Consider the following 21,835-nt stretch of genomic DNA (forward strand, 5'->3'; position numbering starts at 1 on the left):
AAAAGAGAGAGATGGGTAACATACACTAATCCCCTCACACACACAGTGGGGCAGTAACGCTGCCGGGGTACATACACTAACCTCCCCTCACAACACTCACAGTGGGGCAGTACGCCGGGGTACTAACTAACCTCCCCTCAAGCACACATCAGTGGGGCAGTACCCGGAGGTACACTACACTAACTCCCTCACACACAGACGAGTGGGGCAGTACCCTGGGGTACACCTACACTAACGTCCACCTCACACACAACAGTGGGGCAGTACCCAGGGGTACCTACACTAACTCCCTTCACACACACAGTGGGGCAGTACCCGGGGTACATACACTAATCCCCTGCGACACACACAGTGGGGCAGTACCCGGGGACATACACTCAACTCCCTCCCACAACACACAGGTGGGCAATGTACCGGGGTAATATCACTACTCCCCTCACACACACACGTGGGGCAGTACCCGGGGTACCTACACAACTCCCCTCCACACACAGCAGTGGGGCAGTAACCCGGGGTACCTACACTAACTCCCTCTCACCAGACCACAGTGGGGCAGTACCCCCGGGTACGCTACACTTAATCCCTCATCGACATATACACAGTGGGAGCAGTAACCCCGGGGTACTACAACTAACCCCCTGCACCACACACAGTGGGGCAGTACCCGGGGTACATACACTAACTCCCTCCTCACAACACACAGGTGGGGCAGTACCGCGGGGTACATACCACTAACTCCCTCACACACCAGTGGGGGCAGTACCCGGGGTACTACACTATACTCCTCCACAGCACAGTGGGGCAGTACCCCGGGGTAACATTCACTAACTCCCGTCACACACCACAGTGGGGCAGTATCCGGGGTACCTACAATAACTCCTCTCACACAACACAGTGGGGCAGTACCCGGGTACACTATCACTAACTCCCCTCACACACACAGTGGGGCAGTCCCAGGGGTACCTAACTACATCCTCTCACACACACAGTGGGGCAAGTACCCCACCGGGTACATACACTACTCCCCTCACACAGCACACAGTGGGGCAGTACCCCGGGTACTACACTACTCCCTCTCCACCACACCAGTGGGTGCAGTACCCGGGGTACATACACTAACTCCCGCTCACAGCACACACAGTGGGCGGCAGTACCGCGGGGTACCGTAACACTAACTCCGCGTCACACAGCTAACACAGTGGGGCAGTTACTCGGGGTACCTACACTAACTCCGCTCAACAATTCACACAGTGGGGCAGTTAACCCCGGGGTACCTACACTAAACCTTCCCCTTCACACCAAACATTCAGTGGGGCAGTACCCGGGGTACATCACTAACCTCCCCTCCACACACACAGTGGGGCCAGTACCCGGGGTAACATACACTAAACAGTTCCCCTCACAACACACAAGTGGGGCGTACCCGGGGTACTACACTAACCCCTCACACACACAGTGGGCAGTAACCCGGGGTAACTACAACTAAACTCCCCCTCAACACCCACAGTGGGGCAGTAACCCGGGTAGCATACATCTAACTCCCCTCACACCACAGCAGTGGGGCAGTACCCGGGGTACATACACTAACTCCCCTCACACACAATAGGTGGGGCAGTACCCGGGGTACATACACTAACTCCCCTGCACACACACAGTGGGGCAGTACCCGGGTACACCTAACACTCCCCTCAGCACACAGTGGGGCAGTACCCGGGGTACATACACTAACTCCCCATCACACACCGCGCACAGTGGGGCAGTACCGGGTACATACACTAACTCCGCCTCAACACACAGTGGGGCAGTAACCGGGTACCATACACTTAAGTAACTCCTCCACACATCACAGTGGGGCAGTACCCGGGGTACAAATACAACCTAACTCCTTCACACACACAGTGGGGCAGTAACCCGGGGTACATACACTAACTCCCCTCACAGCTCACACACAGTGGGGCCGATACCCGGGGGTACCTACACTAACTTCCCCTCACCACACACAGTTTGGGGCATACCCCGGTACATAACACTAACTCCCCTCACACACACAGTGGGGCAGTAACCCGGGGTACATCACACTAACTCCCTCAAACACACACAGTGGGGCAGTACGCCGGGGTCATAACACTAACTCCCCTCACACACACGTGGGGCAGTACCGGGGTACATACCGCCTAACTCCCCTCACACCCAGTGGGGCAGTACCCGGGGTATCTACACTAACTCCCCTCAACACACACACAGTGGGGCGCAGTAAACCCGGGGTACCTACACTAACTCCCCTCACACACACAGTGGGAGTACCCCGGGGTACCTACACTAACTCCCCCTGCACCACACAACACAGTTGGGGCAGTACCGGGGGTACCTACACTAACTCCCTCACACACCAGTGGGGGCAGTACCCGGGTTCACATAACACTAACTCGCCTCACACACACACCGTGGGGCAAGTAACCCGGGGTACACATAACACTAACCGTCCCCTTCAACACCACAGTGGGGCAAGTAACCGCGGGGTACATACACTAAACTCCCCTCACACACACAGTGGGGCAGTACCCGGGTACATACAACTAACTCCCCTCCACACACACACAGTGGGGAGTAACCTCGGGGTAGCCTACACTAACTCCCCTCACACACACCACAGTTTGGGGCAAGTACCCCGGGTACATACACTAAGCTCCCCTCACACACACAGTGGGGCAAGTACCCGGGGTACTAACACTAACTCCCCTCACACAGCACACAGTGGGGCAGTCCCGGGGTACAGTACACTAAACTGCCCCTCCACACACAGTGGGGCAGTACCCGGGGTACATACACTAACTCCCCTCACACATCTTCACACAGTGGGGCAGTACCCGGGGTACAATACACTAACCTCCCTCACACACACAGTGGGGCAGTACCCGGGGTAACTACACTAAACTCCCCTCACACCACACACAGTGGGGCAGTATCCCGGGTACATACACTAACCTCCCCCTCACACACAACACAGTGGGGCAGTACCCGGGTACATAACAGCTAACTATCCCCTCACACACACAGTGGGTGCAGTACAGCGGGGTACCTACACTAACTCCCGCTCACACACAACAGTGGGGCAGTACCCGGGGTACTTACACTAACTCCCCTCACAACACGTGGGGGCAGTAACGCAGGGTACATACACTAACTCCCCTCACACACACAGTGGGGGCAGTACCCGGGTAACATACTAACTCCCCTCAACACACACAGTGGGGCAGTACCCGGGTACATACACTAACTCCCCTGCAACACACACAGTGGGGCAGTACCCGGGGTACTACACTAACTCCCTCACACACACAAAGTGGGGGCAGTACCCGGGGTACATACACTAACTCCTCACACACACACGTGGGGCAGTACCGGGGTACATAAACTAACTCCCCACTCACACAAACACAGTGGGGCAGTACCGCGGGTACTTACACTAACTCCCCTCACACACAAGCTCACATCCAGTGGGGCAGTACCCGGGGTACATACACTAACTCCCTCAACCACACACAGTGGGGAGTACCGCGGGGTACATACAACCTACTACCTCTCAAACAGCACAGTGGGGCAGTACCCGGGGTTACATACCTAACTCCCCTCAACACACGACACAGTGGGGCAGTAACCCGGGTACCTACACTAACTCCCCTGCACACACACAGTGGGCAGTAAACCCGGGGTACCTACACTAACTCCCTCTCACAACACACAGTGGGGCAAGTACCCGGGGTACCATACACTAACGTCCCAGCTCACACACACACAGTGGGGCAGTAACCCGGGGTACATTTACACTAACTCCCTCCACACACAGTGGGGCAGTACCCGGGGTACATACACTACTCCCCTCCCACACACACAGTGGGCAGTACCCGGGGTACAATACACTAACTCCCCTCACAACCACACGAGTGGGGAAGTCCGGCGGGGTACATACACTAACTCCCCTCCCACACACTACAGTGGGGCAGTAACCGGAGGTACGTACACTAACTCCCTCACACACACACAGTGGGGCAGTAACCCGGGGTAGCCTACACTAACTCCCCCTCACAGCACACACGCTGGGGCAGTTACAACGGGGTACCTACATCTAAACTCCCTCACACACACAGTGGGGCAGTACCCGGGGTACCTACACAACTCCCCTCACACACACAGTGGGCAGTACCCGGGGTAACCTACCACTAAACTCCCCTCACACACACAAGTGGGGGCAGTACCCGGGGTACCTACACTAACTCCCATCAACAACACACAGTGGGGGCAGTACCACGGGGTAAACATACACAACCTCCCTCACACATCACCACAAGTGGGGCCGTACCCCGGGGTTACCTACACTAACTCCCTCACACAACAGGCACAGTGGGGCAGTAACGCCCCGGGTACCTACACTAACTCCCCTCACACACACAGTGGGGCAAGTACCGCGGGGTAGCCATACACTAACTCCCCTCAACACACACAGTGGGGCAGTACCCGGGTACATACACTAACTCCGCTCAACTCACACACAGTGGGGCCGTACCCGGGGTACCGTACACTACTCCCCTCAACAGCACACACAGTGGGGCAAGTACCCGGGGTAAACATACACTAACTCCCTCCCAAACACACACAGTGGGGCAGTACCCGGGGTACCTACACTAACTTCCCGCTCACACACACACAGTGGGGCAGTAACCCGGGGTACTACACTAAACTCCCTCAACACACACACAGTGGGGCAGTACCCGGGTAACCTACACTAACTCCCTTGCATCCGTAACAACACAGTGGGGCAGTACCCGGGGTACATACAACTAACTCCCCTCACACACACGTGGGGCAGTACCCGGGGTAATACACTAACTCCCCTCAACACACACAGTGGGGCAGTACCCCGGGTACATACACTAACCTCCCTCACACACACAGTGGGGGCAGTAAACCCGGGGGTACATCACTAACTCCCCTCAGCACACACAGTGGGGCAGTAACCCGGGTAACATACACTTAACTCCCTCACACACACAGTGGGGCAGTACCCCCGGGGTACATACACTAACTCCCCTCACACACACACAGTGGGGGCAGTATACCCGGGGTACATACACTACTCCCTCACACACACAGTGGGGCAGTACCAGGGTACCTACACTAACTCCCCTCACACACACAGTGGGGCAAGTAACCCGGGGTACCTACAACTAACTCCCCTCACACACACAGTGGGGCAGTACCCGGGTACATACACTAAACTCCCCCTCACACACAACAGTGCCACATTCCCTGCACTCTCATTGGCTGCCTCCTGAGCAGGGCGGGCAGGACAAAATGGCGGAGAGGATTTGTGCTCAGTCCTGGTAAGTGCGAGTGTGGGCGGGCCAAGGAGCATCACGTGGCCGGAAGTGCTGTGTGAGGTAACGGCCAGCGGAAGCTCAAGTGGCGGGTAAGTACGGGAGAAGTCCCCAGAATGCCTCGGGGTGTGTAAACCTCCAGCTCCGGCTGTATCTGTGAGAGAAAGGAGTGGGGCATGGGGCTGGGGTACCCATAAACGTCACTCTCTCCCGGAGTGTTAGTAAGAGCAGTAGCTGTTAGTGGGTTCCATAGAGCCTTACCGTTACAACACAGAGAAAAGCTTAGAGATATAGGGAGGCGGGGCTTCCTCACAGCTGCTGTTTAGATTGAAAGCTCTGTGTTGGACAGGCACCTCTCCCTAAAGCCATGGAATGTGTGGGGTGTTACAACATTAGGCTTGGCAAGTACAGAAAGCATACTGGGCAGGGGCTGGTTTTTGGAAATGTATTCCTACAAACTGTAGCCTCCCATGCCTGGGGGTTAGAATCCTTACCTTAATAACAGGGGGGTTAGGAAACCTTCCTATCTCGCTGTGTTACCCCGGGCCGGGGCGCAGTCAGGGGGTGCATCTCCCTTTGCCTCCCATGCTGGGGTTGAATCCTTCCTTATACAGGGGGTTAGGAAACCTTTCTATTCTGCCTGTGTTACCCCGAGGGCCAGTCAGGGGGTGCATCTCCACTTGCCTCCTTCATGCTGGGGGTTAGATCATAGCTTATACAGGGGGGTTTAGGAACCTTCTTCTGCCTTGTTACCCCGGGGCCCGAAGGGCAGTCAGGGGTTGCATCTCCACTTGCCTTCCCATGCTGGGGTTAGATCCTTACCTTATACAGGGGGTTAAGGAACCTTCTATCTGCCTGTGTTTTTACCGCCCGGGGCCCGAGGGCCAAGTCAGGGGGTGCATCTCCACTTTGCCTCCCGTGGCTGGGGGTTAGATCTTACCTTATACAGGGGGTTTAGGAACCTTCTATCTGCCTGTGTTACCCCCGAGGGCCAGTCAGGGGGTGCATCTCCACTTGCCTCCCATGCTGGGGGTTAGATCCTTACCTTATACAGGGGGGTTAGGACCTTCTATCTGCCTGTGTTACCCGACCCGGGGCCCGTAGGGCGCCAGTCAAGGGGGGTGTAATCTTCCACTTGCCTCCCATGCTGGGGGTTAGATCCTTACCTTATACAGGGGGGTTAGGGAACTTTATCTGCCTGTGTTACCCCGAGGCCCCGAGGGCCAGTAGGGGTGCATCTCCACTTGCCTTCCCATGGGGGGTTAGATCCTTACCTTTATAACAGGGGGGTTAGAAACCTTCTATCTGCCTGTTTACCACCGAGGGCCAGTCAGGGGGTGCATCCTCCACTTGCCTCCGTGCTGGGGTTAGGGGTAGAACTTTCTTTTACAGGAAGGGTTGGAAGTATATTTGCCCCGGGGCCTGAGGGCCAATTGGGGTTGCCTTTCCATTAATTCAATGCCAATAGACCGTATCCTTATATTAACCCTTCACTTCCCTCCTAGCATGGCCTCCTCCGCAGGAGCCCAAACCAGTGGCACCCCGAGGGGCATGAGAGGAAGCCTCCCGCTCTCCCGTGACTACCGGCGTCCAACATTGGTAATTGATATCCGGATATGCAGGGAAACCTGTCGGGGGCCTAGGGCCCAATTCCCTATTGAACTCTATGTGTCTGTTTCAGGGAAAGCCCCAAGAAGAAAAGGTGCATCCCCCCAAGGCTCCCAGTCCCTAACAGGAAGTTAAAGAAAAGAGGGGCCCACAGGATGAGACGCACCCGCCCGAGAAGGAGCTGTGTGACCACTAGAGGGACTGGTGGAGAACCCTATAAAGCAGTAAGTAACCCCCAACCTTTCTACCCAACTATTGGGTGTTTGTCACTAGAAAATTCACGGTCCCCCACAGTGCTATCAACGTTGGGAACACTCATAATACTTGCGGAAATAAGGTCCCACCCCTGTACAATTCCCCCATGTGTTTGCATGGTTACCCCCCTTTCCCCATATTTCTTTTTGCAGAATTTGGTGGCAGAGGCAAGCCGTGCAGGGAACGGGACTGGTTTATTGATGAGCAGATGGCACAAACCTGCTGTTAATGGGATGAGAAGTGAGTCAGTAATTTTACCCATAATGCACAGTAATGCAGCAGGGTGGCCTTTTTCTTTAGGTGATGAGTTGGGGGGCACCTCTGGGTAAGAGTAAAGGAATATGTACTGATAAGGGGGCACAGCGGGTTCTTATTCCCCCTGGGGTTGTACTTGGGGGTATAACTCCTCGGATTCTGTGTTCCTGCAGCTTCCCTGAATGCCCTGCCCGGATCTGGGCAGTGAGAGACAAGATGGCTGAATACGGCCTGGCAGAGCGCTGTGTGGCAGTGCAGGTAAGTCCCAGAGGGTGGGCGGGGTTTAGTCCCAGCAGCAGGGTCAGACAGGGTTGTTCTGTCTCTTGCAGGCACGAGAAGCATCAGAGGAGGAAATCTCGCTCATTCACAGGTAAAGCAATGTCCTGCCGTAGGCCCGCGGGTACCGGGCGCAATGCCAGTCTAACGTGTGTTGCTGTTCTTCAGCCCCCAGTATGTGGCCCTGATGGGATCCACTCAGAACATGAACGTGGAGGAGCTGCAAGCTCTGTCCGACCGCTATGATTCTGTGTACTTGCACCCGGTAAGTCTGCCCCCACATTCTGCCCATTCATGGCCCTGTTACCCCTTGCCCATCCAATTACCCTATCTTCTATGACAATCTGTGCCATGTCTCTCCCCCCCCCCTGTTTTTAACCATTTCCCGCCTTCTTCCCTGCCAACCAGACGTCCTTCACCTGCGCCTCCTTAGCAGTGGGCTCTGTGCTGCAGCTGGTGGATAAAGTTCTGCGTAGGGAGATCCGCAATGGATTGGCTGTTGTCAGGTAATAAGCTGGATCTGTTTGGAGGGGGTGGGGCCTAGGTTGCTTTTGTACGTGGCCTTTTCTAATCTTGCCCCTGATGCCCCCAGGCCCCCTGGACATCATGCCCACGTTGACCAGATGAACGGTTACTGCATGTTTAACCAGCTTGCTATTGCTGCCCGGTATGCCCAACGGACATATGGTGCCAAGCGGTGAGTGTGCAGATACGCCGCGGGGTCGGGAGGGGTAATTATAGGGTATGGGCAGCAATTACTCAGCTTGTTTTGCCTCCTCAGGGTCCTAATTGTAGACTGGGACGTGCATCATGGGCAGGGCACACAGTTCCTGTTTGAGAATGATCCCAGGTGGGTAATAGGGACCTATTCATAACCAGTTGCCCCCGGGCACATGTGTGTGCTACCCCCTCTCTGCTTTCTCTCCGCAGTGTCCTGTATTTCTCTGTCCATCGCTACGAGAACGGGGGGTTTTGGCCCCATCTGAGAGAATCGGCCAGTTCTGCTGTGGGCAAGGAGCGGGGAGAGAGATTCAATGTGAATGTGGCCTGGAACAAGGTGGGCACAGTGTCCGACTGCCACCCTACCTCCACCCTTCTATCTCTGTGCCTATGGTGCTGAGCTGTGGGCTGCACGGGGTGGTCTCTCATTTGGTCGTGGTCTCTCCATTTTGGTCGTGGTCTCTCCATTGGTCGTGGTCCCATTGGGTGGTCCTCTCCATTTGAGGTGGTCTCTCCATTTGAGGTGGTCTCTCCATTTGAGGTGGTCTCTCCATTTGGGGTGGTCTCTCCATTTGGGCGGCTTTGTCTGAGGGGGAAGAGACTGTAAGAAGCATCCCTGTTCCCTGGGGCAGCTTGGCATCAGGGTAACATTGGGCACGAGGGTAGAAGGTGGGGAATAGGGCTCAGAGTTGAGTGGCTCTGTGCAATCACGGTGTAGCTCCAGGACCCTTGCTGTGCTGGTACTAGTTGGTGCTGGGGTGGCCCCCCACACTAGGCCAGTGACATAAGTGTCCCCCTTTTTCCTGTCTCCTGTACGCAGACCAGAATGAGCGACGCTGATTATATCCACGTGTTCCTTAACATCCTCCTCCCTATCGCCTACGAGGTAAGTACTGGCGCCCACCGCCATTTGCTTTGTGCTGTACCCCAACCATACCCGTCTTGTACGGTTCCCTCAGCCACCCCCCCCAGACTCAACACTCTCGGCTTTGTTTCTCTTCTGCAGTTCCAGCCTCACCTCGTCTTGGTAGCGGCAGGATTTGATTCTGTGGTCGGAGACCCTAAGGTGAGTGCTCACTCAGCAGCTCACTCACTCAGAACTTGAGTACAGGGTGCAGTTACTGATTAATGCCCTCTGTGTTTGGTGTCTCTTGTACCCCCAGGGAGAGATGTCGGCCACCCCAGGGTGTTTCTCTCACCTCACCCATTTGCTGATGTCGCTGGCACAGGGCAGGCTCATACTTTCCCTAGAGGTGAGCTGGCATTGGGCCTATGTGCCGTCATTGCCCCGTGGTTTATGGATTGGCAGGGCATGATGTCATGGTTTCTTCTTTATTCCTCCCCCACAGGGTGGGTACAACCAGCGCTCGTTGGCAGAAGGAGTTTGTGCGTGTCTAAAAGCCTTACTGGGTGACCCATGCCCAAAGCTGCCCCTGCCCTCTGCTCCCTGTCAAAGGTCAGCGCTTAACTGTGTCACGGCTGCCAGAGCTAGCATGTCATTTCTTAATGGTGCCAGTCTCTATGCCATTCTGTTGTTCCTCGGCCATGCCTGGCGTGTCTGTGTCTCAGGGACTTTCTCTTTGCCATTTGCAGCGCACTGGATTCCATATCAGACACGCTAAGTGCTCATTGCAGGTTATGGAAGGTGCTGCAGGATTACGGTAAGTGGCAGAGGTGGGCACACTGGGCACCGGGTATTGACTTTGGCATGGCCTAAATGGATGAGTATGGGCATCTTAATGGTTGTTGCTTCTCATCTCAGAGAGTGAAGGAGAGGCCATTGATGAGCCCCAGAGTGCTGAAGAACAACCCCCTGACGGGGCAGATGAGCCGCCTCTGGAAAAAGTTCTAGAACAGTCAATGATGGAAGTGATGAGGGAGGTGCCAGCGCAGCGAACTGCTCTGGTGTATGATGAGCAAATGATGGAGCATCACAATATGTGGGACAGGTGAGCGTATGGGGGGGCACATACAGGCATTTCTGCTGGGAGTGATGGGGCATGTCTGTGCAGATCATTGGCTATTTTGCTTAGGGGGAGTTAACATTGCTGGCGCTCGGTCTGTGATTGGACACAGAGTAAGGATATAGTACTGGGGCTCAGTCGGTGATTGGATGGAGATTAAGGATGTAGTACTGGGGCTCAGTCAGTGATTGGACACAGAGTAAGGATATAGTACTGGGGCTCAGTCGGTGATTGGATGGAGATTAAGGATGTAGTACTGGGGCTCAGTCAGTGATTGGACACAGAGTAAGGATATAGTGCTGGGGCTCAGTTGGTGATTGGGCAGAGTAAGGATATAGTACTGGGGCTCAGTCGGTGATTGGATACAGAGTAAGGATATAGTGCTGGGGCTCAGTCGGTGATTAGACAGAGTAAGAATATGTGCTGGGGCTAGTCAGTGATTGGACGAAGAGTAAAGGCTATAGTGTTTGGGCTCAGTTGGTGATTGGACACAGAGTAAGGATATAGTGCTGGGGGCTCAGTCAGTGATTAGACACAAAGTAAGGATATAGTCCTGGGGCTCAGTCGGTGATTAGACACAGAGTAAGGATATAGTCCTGGGGCTCAGTCGGTGATTGGACACAGAGTAAGGATATAGTGCTGGGGCTCAAGTCAGTGATTAGACACAAAGTAAGGATATAGTCCTGGGCTCAGTCGGTGATTAGACACAGAGTAAGGATATAGTCCTGGGGCTCAGTCGGTGATTAGACACAGAGTAAGGATATAGTCCTGGGCTCAGTCGGTGATTAGACACAGAGTAAGGATATAGTCCTGGGGCTCAGTCGGTGATTAGACACAGAGTAAGGATATAGTGCTGGGGCTCAGTCGGTGATTATACACAGAGTAAGGATATAGTGCTGAGACTCCTGTCTTCCCCCCTCAGTTGTCACCCAGAGTCTCCGCAGAGGAATAAACCAGATATTTAAGCGGCACAAGGACCTGGGGCTGTTGGATCGTTGCAGTCGCATCCCGTCGGCGCTTGGCCACTCAGAAGGACTACAGATGTGCACAGGTGGGTACCCTGGACTCTGGTAAAAGAATATTGTATATAGAAATCATTGATCTATCTCTGTGTTGCCCTTTCCCCTTGCCCCAGCCTTTCCTACATCCAGAAGATTGAGGCATCTGCCACATGAACCCCGAGACCTGCACCGACTGGGGACGAGTACAATCCATTTATATCAATTCCAGATCCTATCACAGTGCCCGGCTGGCAGCTGGCTCCACCTTTAGTGTTGTGGAGGCCGTGGTTACAGGAAAGGTGAGCCTGGCTGGGAGGCCAACAGCAGCTGGTCCAGTCTCCCCAGCACTCGGTTTCTGTTGGGCTTGTTGGTATGAGGGAGGGTTTATTTGTCCCTAGTTCAGGTATAAGGGGGAACAAGGGTTGGGGTACTATTTGCACCTTTGGCTCCGCCTATTTCTCAGCGCATTTCTCACTACTTACATTAATGAAACACTGGAATTTAGGCGGAGTCCTCACCGACCAATTGTCTCTCCCTATCCAGGCACAAAATGGAGTTTGCATTGTTCGCCCCGGGTCACACATGCAGAAACCCGCTGAAGCCTGTGGTTTCTGTTTCTTTAACACAGTGGCACAGCCGGCCCGCTATGCACAGAGGCTGCGGAGCCGGTCGAGGATCCACTCAGGTAGGAATACCCCCCCATGGGCGCTTCCCATCAGTACTGTCTCCTAACCCATTTTTCCCCACAGAGTAATGATTTTGGATTGGGTGTGCACCATGGCAACGGCACACAGCATATCTTCCAGAGGATGCCAGGTTGGTTTGAGTGAGGGCAGTTAGATTTGCCTTCCTGCAAGCCGTTGCCCCTAGTGTCCTGACCTTAAGGTGTCTCCATGCAGTGTGCTCTACGTGTCCCTCCACCGGTATGATGAGGGCCTGTTCTTCCCTAATTCAGAAGAGCATCACATGACAAGGTTTGCAATTGGGAAGGGGGCGGGTTCAATGTGGAACATCCCTTGGAATGGCAGCAAGATGGCGACCCGGAAATATTAATGGCGTTTCACAGAGTGGTGATGCCCATTGCCTATGAGGTAATGGGCAGTTAGGGCAGAGAGAGTGGATTGATGCCCTTCATACCCGCCATGCCATGCCCTCTGTTAATGGCCCTGACCTAGAATTCTTGTGCTTTGCCAGTTAACCCGCAGCTGGTTCTGTATCGCTGGGTTTGATGGGCCCGCTGGAGACCCTCTGGGGGCTTGCAAGTGAAGCCCTGAAGGTTGAATGCCTAATTGACGCACCTATTGATGGGCCTGGCAGGGGGCAGAGTGATTCTGGTGCTAGAGGTAGGTCATAAGACGAACAGGAGAGTAATCTGGGTTTATGATGGTTGGGGGACAGTTCTATTCAACCACGGCTTGTTCCTTACCCTGCAGGGTGGGTACAATCAACATCCCATCTCCGAGTCCCATGGTTATGTGCACTCACTCCCTTCTGGGGACCCCCCTCCCACTCTGTCTGACCTGCGACCCCCAAAACCGTCTGCTTTCAACTCCGTTCGCAAAGTCCGTCAGGCTCATCGGCAAGTACTGGGCGCAGCCTTCGGCTAAACGGTAAGTTGTGTCCTGCGGCCGGAGCATCCGCTGCCACTTCGGCCACTAATATTTTGTCTTTCCTTCAGTGGCCCCCCAGGGGGCACACAATCTCCAGCACTCCCCAGTGATGGAACCCCCAGAAAGGAAGATTTGCTACGGAGGCTGGACCTTCCGCCATGATCTCCCACAAGGGGCTTACCTCCCAACAGGATCCCCTCAGAAGAGACCGCCATTCCCTGCATCGCCACAGCGCCCAGACTTCCGTGGCAGAGACACCTCGCCCATTGGTGCCAGAGAGCAGATTTCTCCCCAGAGGAGGTAGCCGGCCCATTACAGACCCGTGTGGCTGCACCCCAACACGTATGCCGACAGAAGAGGTGTCACCCCAAAAGTTGACATCACCCAAAGGCACAAGCAGTCAGCTGGTATCTAACAGGAAGGCCTGAGCCCACGCAACTACAGAGAGCCCTGGCATTATGCTCATGGGTGGCAACATGGGACCCCAAATCCCCTACCAGCACAGGCACCCAGACAGATGCTATGGGTGCAGAGAGTAGAGCTGATTATGCCCCAGAGAAGGGAGCGACCGGAGAGAAGGGGGTGAATTTTATTCGTCACTTTCACATAACAGGTGGCACTGGGTGTGTAAGTGCAGTACTTACCCGCTGGCCCTTGGTGCACTGTCCTAGCTAGCTATTGGAAGGTTCCTAGGAGTTGCACCATAGCAACAATTAAAGGGCTGTATGGGTGAGGCCCTGTGCAGGAGTGACCATAATGGGGGTAGGAGGGGCACATACAGGCACACTAATTAGAGGGTAGGAGACACATAACAGGCACACTAATTAGGGGGAGAAGGGGCACATAAGGCACACTTATTAGGGGGTAGGGGGGACATACAGGCACACAATTAGGGGCGTAGGAGGGCACAACACGCACACTAATTAGAGGGTAGGGGAGGAGCACATACAGGCACACTAATTAGGGGAGGAGGGCAAATACAGGCACACTAATAGAGGGGTAGGAGGGGCACATAACAGGCACACTAATTAGGGGGTAGGAGGGCACATACAGGCACACTAAGGGGGTCAGGAGGGGCTCGGGGCTCATGTAACACACTCCCCCTATAGGTGACCCCCACAAAGCAGGAGCTGCTGGGCGAGGCTGCGGAGGCTCGGAGGCTGAAACCCCCACAATCGGGTTTGAGACTCTCATGGAGTCGATGGCGAACGAGTCCGTGAGTTTGGCGCAGTCATGCCCTGTATGTGTTGTGCCTGTGGGTACTGGGGTGCTGGCATTCTATGTTGGCAGCGCCCCCTTCCCATAATACATTGTGCCCTTTCTTCCCAGGGTGAGGATTGCATCACCCCGCTGCCTGGTGCCCCCACTTGGCTCTGTGAGTGCTGTGCCCCCGGCGGGTCTGGATGTGAGGCAGCTGTGTGCCAGTTGCCAGTGAGCTGCGAGAACTGGGTCTGTCTGACTTTTACCAGGTAGGAGACACTGCCCCATTGGGGGGGCTGCAGCTTTCTGTGCAACTCCATCTTGTTTCTGCCATTCAGCCCCTCCACTATTGCCCTAATGCACACCCCTTGGGCCAAGCTGCCTTATCGCCCGCGGTACTGTTACGGGTCCAGTTGGGCACACAAGTTATTCCTGTGCTGGTCAGGCTTGTGGTGCTGCATAAATGTGCTCCCTCAGTCACCCTGTACCTTATATGGGCATGTAGGCAATGCTGCTCGTACTCATTTGAGCCCGCCCCCTACCAGTAAGGATAAGTGTGCCTGTGCCGCTAACTCCTCTCCCCCCCATGCTAGGTGCTGTGGGCAGGTATGTCTCCCCAACACATGCTGTGCCATGGACTTGCCTCTGGCATCACCTTGTTTCTCAGTTCTCCGATCTGTCTGTGTGGTGCTACGGCTGTGAGTCCTACGTCCATCACCAGGTACAGAGGGGTATTGTGGGGGTCTGGAGCTGGTACCTGTGTTCTCTGCTGCAATTGCCCTTTACTCTCTCTCTTTCTACCCCCCCCCCCCGCCCTAGGCCTTGTTCCCGGCAAATCTGCCGTCCTACAGCTCCAAGTTTGGGGGCAAACAGCCAGCTGGAATGTAGCCAGGAAGGGTCTGCCCATGGGACCCCCAAATCTCCTCCCAGCACAGGCAGCCAGAGAGTGCTTATGGGGAATTAGAGTCAGCAGATATTGCCCCACAGCCTGAGGGTGACCCGTTAGATTTCTGTCTCCGGGCAGAGAATTGGGTCTGGGAAGGAGGGCAAGGCACCGTGGCCCCCCAGTTCCACCCCCGGGGAAAGATCTTTAAGAGCAGATTCTCAAAGACTTGCAGCTGAGTGATCATGCAGGCAGCAATCCCACCATTGCCCCGGCCAATGAAACTCAACCTGGATCCTGTGGGCGGAGCCAGAAGGAAAGAATTTATCTCTACAAGACGAGCGCTCGGAGGAAGGAGCAAAAGGAGGGCAGATCTATACAGCAAAGGGGGTGAGATCTATTTGTCACACTCACATAACGGGGCAACTGGTAGGTGCAGTAATTACCCGCTGGGCTCTTTGGTAGCACACTAGTGCTAGCTAGCTATTGGATGGCTGCAGGAGTTGCAACTATAGCTATTGTTTGAAAGGGCCATATGGGTGGGTCCTGGGCGGGCGTGACATAATTGGGGCAGGAGGGGCAACAATACAGCCCACTAATTTGGGGTAGGAGGGGCACATACAGGCACACTAATTAGGGGGTAAGGGAGGGCACAATAACAGGCCACACTAATTTAGGGGGTAGGAGGGCACATACAGGCCACGACTAATTAGGGGGTAGGAGGGGCAACATACAGGCACCACTAATTAGGGGGTAGGAGGGGCACATACAGGCACACTAATTAGTGGGGTAGGATGGGGCACATACAGGCCACTAAATTTGGGGGTTAGGAGGGGCACAATACAGGCAACACTAATTAGGGCGTAGGAGGGGCACATACAGGCACCACTAATTAGGGGGTAGGAGAGGCACATACAGGCACACTAATTTAGGGGGTAGGAGGGGCACATACAGGCAACACAATTAGGAGGTTGGGGGTGCACATACATGCACGCTAATTAGGGGGTAGCGAGGGGCACATACAGGCACAACTAATTAGGGTAAGGAGGGCGGCACATTACAGGCACGCTATTAGGGGGTAGGAGGGGCACATACATGTGCACATGATAATTAGTTGGGTAGGAGGGGCACATACAGGCACACTAATTAGGGGTAGGAGGGGCACATACAAGGCACACTAATTAGGGGGTAGGGAGGGCACATTACAGCACACTAATTAAGGGGTAGCAGTGGGCACATACAGGCACACAATTTAGGGGCTAGGAGGGCGCAAACATACAAGGCACACTAATTTAGGGGGTTGGGGGTGCACATACAGGCACGCTAATAGGGGGTAGGAGGGGCACCATACAAGGCACACTAATTAGGTAGGAGGGGGCACATACCAGGCACGCTAAAATTAGGGGGTAGGAGGGGCACATTTACAGGCACACTAATTAGGGGGAGGAGGGGCACATACAGGCACAGCTCTAAATTAGGGTGGTAGGAGGGGCACATAAAGGCACACTTAATTAGGGGGTAGGAAGGCGGTACATACAGGCACACTAGCGGGGTAGGAGGGGCACAATACAGGCACACTAGGGGGTAGAGGGGCATCACTTACAGGCACACTAATTTAGGGGGTGGGGGCGGCACATACAGGCATCGCTATTAGGGGGTAGGAGGGGGCACAACAGGCACCACTAATAGGGTTAGGAGGGGCACATTACCAGGCACGCATATATAAGGGGGTAGGAGAGGCACATACAGGCACACTTAATTAGGGGGTAGGAAGGGCAACATACAGGCACACTAATTAGTGGTAGGAGGGGCACATTACAGGCACATTCTCTAGCTTAATTTAGGGGGTAGGATTAGGGCATACATACAGGCACGCTAATTAGGGGCTAGGAAGGCACCATACAGGACACTAAAGGGGGTAGGAGGGCACATACAGGCAGCTAATTGGGGGTAGGAGAGGCACATACAGAGCACAGCTATCATTAGGGGTAGGAGGGGCCACATACAGCACAACTAATTAGGGGAGGAGGGCACATACAGGCACACTAATAGGGTAGGAAGGGGCACATACAGGCACCACCTAATTAGGGGGAGCAGGGGCACATACAGGCCACACTAATTAGGGGTAGGAAAGGGCACATTACAGCACGCTAATTTAGCGTGGTAGGGCACATACAGGCACACTAAATTAGGGTGAGGAAGGGGCACATACAGGCAACACTAGGGGGTAGGAGGGAGCAACATTTAACAGGCCACACTAATTAGGGTAGGAGGGGCACATACAGGCACAGCTAATTAGGGGTGTAGGAGGGCCACATACAGGCAAACTAAATTAGGGGGTAGGGAGGGGCTACATACAGGCCACACTAATTAGAAGGGTAGGCGAGGGGCAATACAGGCACACATAATAGGGGGTAGGAGGGGCACATACAGGCACACTAATTAGGGGGTAGGAGGGGTACATACAGGCAACAACTAATTAGGGGTAGGAGGGCACATACAGGCCACAACTATTAGGGGGGTAAGGAGGGCAGCATACCAGGCACACTATTAGAGGGTAGGAGGGGCACATTACAGGCAACACTAATTAGAGGGTAGGAGGGGCACATACAGCAACACTAATTAGGGGGGTAGGAGGGGCACATACAAGCACACCTAATAGGGGGTGGAGGGGCACATACAGGCACACTAATTAGGGGGGGGCTAGGAAGGGGCACATACAGGCACACTAGGGGTAAGGAGGGGCACACATACAGGCACACTAAATTAGGGGGTAGGAGGGCCACATACAGGCACACTAATTAGGGGGTAGGAGGGGCACATACAGGCACACACTAATTAGAGGGTAAGGAGGCACGTACAGGCACACTAGAGGGGTTAGGGGGGCACATACAGGTCCAAATTGGGGGTAGGAAGGGGCACATACAGGCACACTAATTAGGGGGTAAAGGAGGGGCAACATACAGGCACAGAACTAATTAAGGGGGTAGGAGGGGCACATACAGGCACACAATTAGAGGGTAGGAGGGGCACGTACAGGCCACTAGGGAGGAGGGGCACATACAGGCAACATTATTAGGGGGTAGGAGGGCACCATACAAGGCCACACTAATTTAGGGGGTAAGGAGGGGGCACAAACAGGCACACTAATTAGGGGGTAGGAGGTGCTCGCGGGCTCACGTAACACCTCCTCCCCTCTCTAAGGTGACGCCCCACAAAGCAGGAGTGCTGGGCGGGCTGCGGGAGGCTCGGAGGCCTGGAAACCCCACATCGGTTTGAGAGACTCTCAATGGAGTACGATGGCGAACGAGTCCCGTGAGTTTTGCGCAGGTCATAGCCCTGTATGTGTGTGCCTTGTGGGTTACGGGTGCTTGGCATCTAATGTGGCAGCGCCCTCCTTCCCTAATACATTGGCCTTTCTTCCCAGGGTGAGGGATTTAGCAGTCACCCCGCTGCCTTGGTGCCCCCACTTGGGCCTGTGACGTGCTGTTGCCCCCGGCGGGTCTGGATGTGAGGCAGCTGTGTGCCCAGTGTGCCAGGTGAGTGGAGAAACTGGGTCTGTCTGATTGTTACCAGAGGTAGGAACACTGCCCATTGGGGGGGTGCAGCTTTCTGTGGCAACTTCCCATCTGTTTCTGCCATTTCGACCCCTTCCACTATTGCCCTAATGCCACACCACCTTGGCGCCAAGCTGCCCCTTAATCAGCCCCGCGTCTGTACGGGTCCAAGTTGGGCCAACACAGTTATTCCTGCTGCTGGTCAGGCTGTGGGTGCTGCATGGAAATGTGCCTTCCCTCAGTCCACCCTGTTACCTTATAATGGGCATGTAGGCAATGCTGCTATCATCATCAGAGGCCCGCCCCCTACCAAGTAAAGGGTAAGGTGTGCTGGTGCCGCTAACTCTCTCCCCACATGCTAGGTGCTGTGCGGCAGGTATGTCTCCAACACATGCTTGTGCCATGGACTTGCCTCTGGGCATCACCCTTGTTCTCAGCTTCTTCCGACCTGTTCTGTGTGGTGCTACGGCTGCTGAAGTCCTACGTCCAATTTCACCAGGTACAGAGGGGTATTGTGGGGGGGACCTGGAGCGGGTGCCGGGGTCTCTGCTGCTAATTGCCTCTTTGCTTCTCTCTTCTCTTACCCCCGAGGCCTTTGTTCCCGGCCAAATCTGCTGACTACAGCTCACAGTTTGGAGAAATTGCAATCGATGTAGAGGCTTGCTGAGAGGGAGTTGGGGGGCCTGGGGCCATACACTCACAAAATTTTCCCTTTTAAATATTTTATTTAATGTATAAAAACCTTTTTAGCCAAATGTGAGCCTGCAGTTTGTGTTTTTCCCTGCCTGTGTGGGCAGCGGCGCTACCCCTTCTGCGCGCCTGGGGGGGGGGCGGCGCTGGAGGGGGCTAATTAGGGTTTGTGCTGATAAGCAGTTACACAACTGCTCAGGTGGGGGGGGGAGCACCCCATGGAGGGAACACTAAATGAAGGCAGAACTGTGGTACAGAGAGGGTATATTTATTCAAAGTAGGCAGCTAAGGATACAGGGATGGTGCCCACTAGGCCTCTATGGGGGGCTGCCTTCATTTGAGTAATTGTATGGGGCAGGGGGTATTGGTGGAGTTTTCAGTTCAGGAGTTCATCTCATCAGCCAGTGCCACATGGTCAACCCCCCAAGTTCACTCGAATCACAACCCAAGGTCCCATTCACTAGGGAGTTGGGTTTGTTCAACGCCATTCTGGCAGCCTTCAGCCTTCTACACACCAATAGATGGTAGAGCCACAAACCATGTTCCGAGCCACACCATTCTTCTGTCACCACCAGCACCAAAACAGGACTCAGCCCTCCACAGGACAACCAGCTTCCAATACCAAACCCCCCATAACCAACTTCACCATACCACCACCTCCCCGGCTTCAGTTCATATTACCAGACCACCTATGCAGTAGGCCTTGGCCCACATTCCCTGGGAACCTAGATCCTCCGGCCCAGCACACCTATAGCAGAGGACCCTCTGCACCATGCTTTGGACCTAGATCCACCGGCCCCAGAGACCTATAGCAAGGGCCTTGGCACCATTCCCTGGGCCTAGAATCCACCGGCCCGGGACACCTATAAGCAGAGGCCTTTGGCACCATTCCCTGCGGACCTAGATTCCTCCGGACCCAAGACAACCTATAGCAGAGGCCTCTGCACCATCCTTTGGACCTAGATCCACCGCCCCAGAGAGCCTATGCAGAGGCCCCTTGGCACCATTCCCTGGGCCTAGGATCCAACCGGCCCGGACACCTTATAGCAGAGGCCCTGGCACATGCCTTTGGACCTAGATCCACAACGGCCCAGAGACCTATACAGAGGCCCTTGGCACCATTCCTCCCTGGGGCCCATCTAGATTACACCACCGGCACCGCGACATCCTATAGCAGAGGCCCTTGGCACCATTCCCTGGGACCACTGGCCCATGACACCTACCCCAGGTGCCAGCTCAGCTTGGAGAATTTTTACATTGGATTATGAACACCAATTCACCAATACCCGGCCTGGTGGGGCGCGAGACACAAGAACCCGGATACCAAGAGCGTAAAGCGCTCTAGCTTCACATACTGAGGCAGATGAAATCTCTAGTTCACAATTCAGACTCATTAACCATTCTCAACCTCAGTCAGTTCAGACTCGAGAAGAAGGACCGGGTTCCGCCTACTCCAGAAGTTTAAGAGATTACTGAGAGAGATGATGCTACGTTAGAAATCAAAAGATGAAGACCTGGCCTCCCCAAGCAGATTAGATTATTTGCGCGAGTGCAGAAGAATCTAAATGAAGCATTTGCCAGTCTTTAACTCTTCTCAACCCAAGTGATTTGAAGGCGGATTTGCCTCAACCAGAGCGTCACTTGTTACTCACAGAGGTTCTTTAATAAACATATCCCGTACCTGAGGAACATCAGGTGGGACACAAGCTCAAAAGGTGACTCGCCGGTTCCCGGCCATCCAATCAGCCTTACTAGCCGAGAAGGCGGCAACTTAAGGACCCGTTAGATCCGTCTGATTGGAATCTGTGCTCAAAAGCCGGTAGCAATACCTTACTGGGCACAGCGAAACTGGCATTGCGAACCCACCAATCATCCAGGCAACAGCTACAGACGGAGGTCGAAAGGCTATCTAACCACTTTGTCCTTTCCTGGCAGGAGACGACCAGAGTGCAGCCTCCGTGGTGGAGGACAGAGGACAACCTTCGCAGGGGAAGAGTTAGGCTGGAACTACTGGAAGTAGTGACCACGGCCGAGCCGGCCTCGAGGGGAATGGGGGGCAGTATAACAAGAACCTCACATCAGCGGGACCTTGGTCTGGAGAGAAAAGCCTCCTACCTCCCTTTCGAACTGTGAGGCAATCGCTTAGCATTGGAGAAACTGATCAACAAATCCACAAGCCAGAGCAGTCGACAATGCCAACAGCGTCGCGTAACGTAATCAAACAGGGGGCACCATGCAAGAGGTGGCACGCGTTACTCACCTGGGCAGAAACATGGGATCCGAGCAGCCAGCGGTATTCACACCGGGGGCAGTATTAGGAAGGCGGATTATTTGAGCAGAACCACCATAAGATCAAGGGGAATGGTCGGCTCAACAAGGATGTCTTCCTCAACTGGCACAATCTAGGGTAGGTTATAATGGACCTAGTCAGATGGTCAATC

General features: G+C 54.6%; 2 protein-coding genes across 2 annotated transcripts in view; both read left to right on the forward strand.

Annotated features, from left to right (window-relative positions):
• Positions 1-21,835, forward strand: part of LOC100125049 (hypothetical protein) — a 97,569-nt gene that overhangs the window by 15,144 nt on the left and 60,590 nt on the right.
• On the forward strand, positions 5,353-18,426 carry hdac6 (histone deacetylase 6). Its single transcript, XM_031890992.1, is given in 39 exon segments — positions 5,353-5,381; positions 6,881-6,951; positions 7,057-7,106; positions 7,109-7,207; positions 7,404-7,436; positions 7,438-7,478; positions 7,667-7,751; positions 7,823-7,863; positions 7,938-8,034; positions 8,178-8,275; positions 8,362-8,466; positions 8,551-8,619; positions 8,700-8,826; positions 9,310-9,375; positions 9,496-9,555; positions 9,653-9,742; positions 9,839-9,945; positions 10,083-10,150; positions 10,252-10,438; positions 11,376-11,400; positions 11,402-11,508; positions 11,589-11,662; positions 11,665-11,753; positions 11,998-12,121; positions 12,124-12,139; positions 12,204-12,220; positions 12,223-12,274; positions 12,354-12,484; positions 12,487-12,545; positions 12,649-12,732; positions 12,735-12,797; positions 12,888-13,040; positions 13,043-13,064; positions 13,133-13,175; positions 13,177-13,364; positions 14,174-14,280; positions 14,394-14,469; positions 14,858-14,985; positions 18,352-18,426. Coding segments are annotated over 39 exon segments (3,156 nt in total).

The sequence above is a fragment of the Xenopus tropicalis genome, chromosome 8 (genome assembly GCF_000004195.4).
Source record: "Xenopus tropicalis strain Nigerian chromosome 8, UCB_Xtro_10.0, whole genome shotgun sequence".
Lineage (NCBI taxonomy): Eukaryota > Metazoa > Chordata > Amphibia > Anura > Pipidae > Xenopus > Xenopus tropicalis.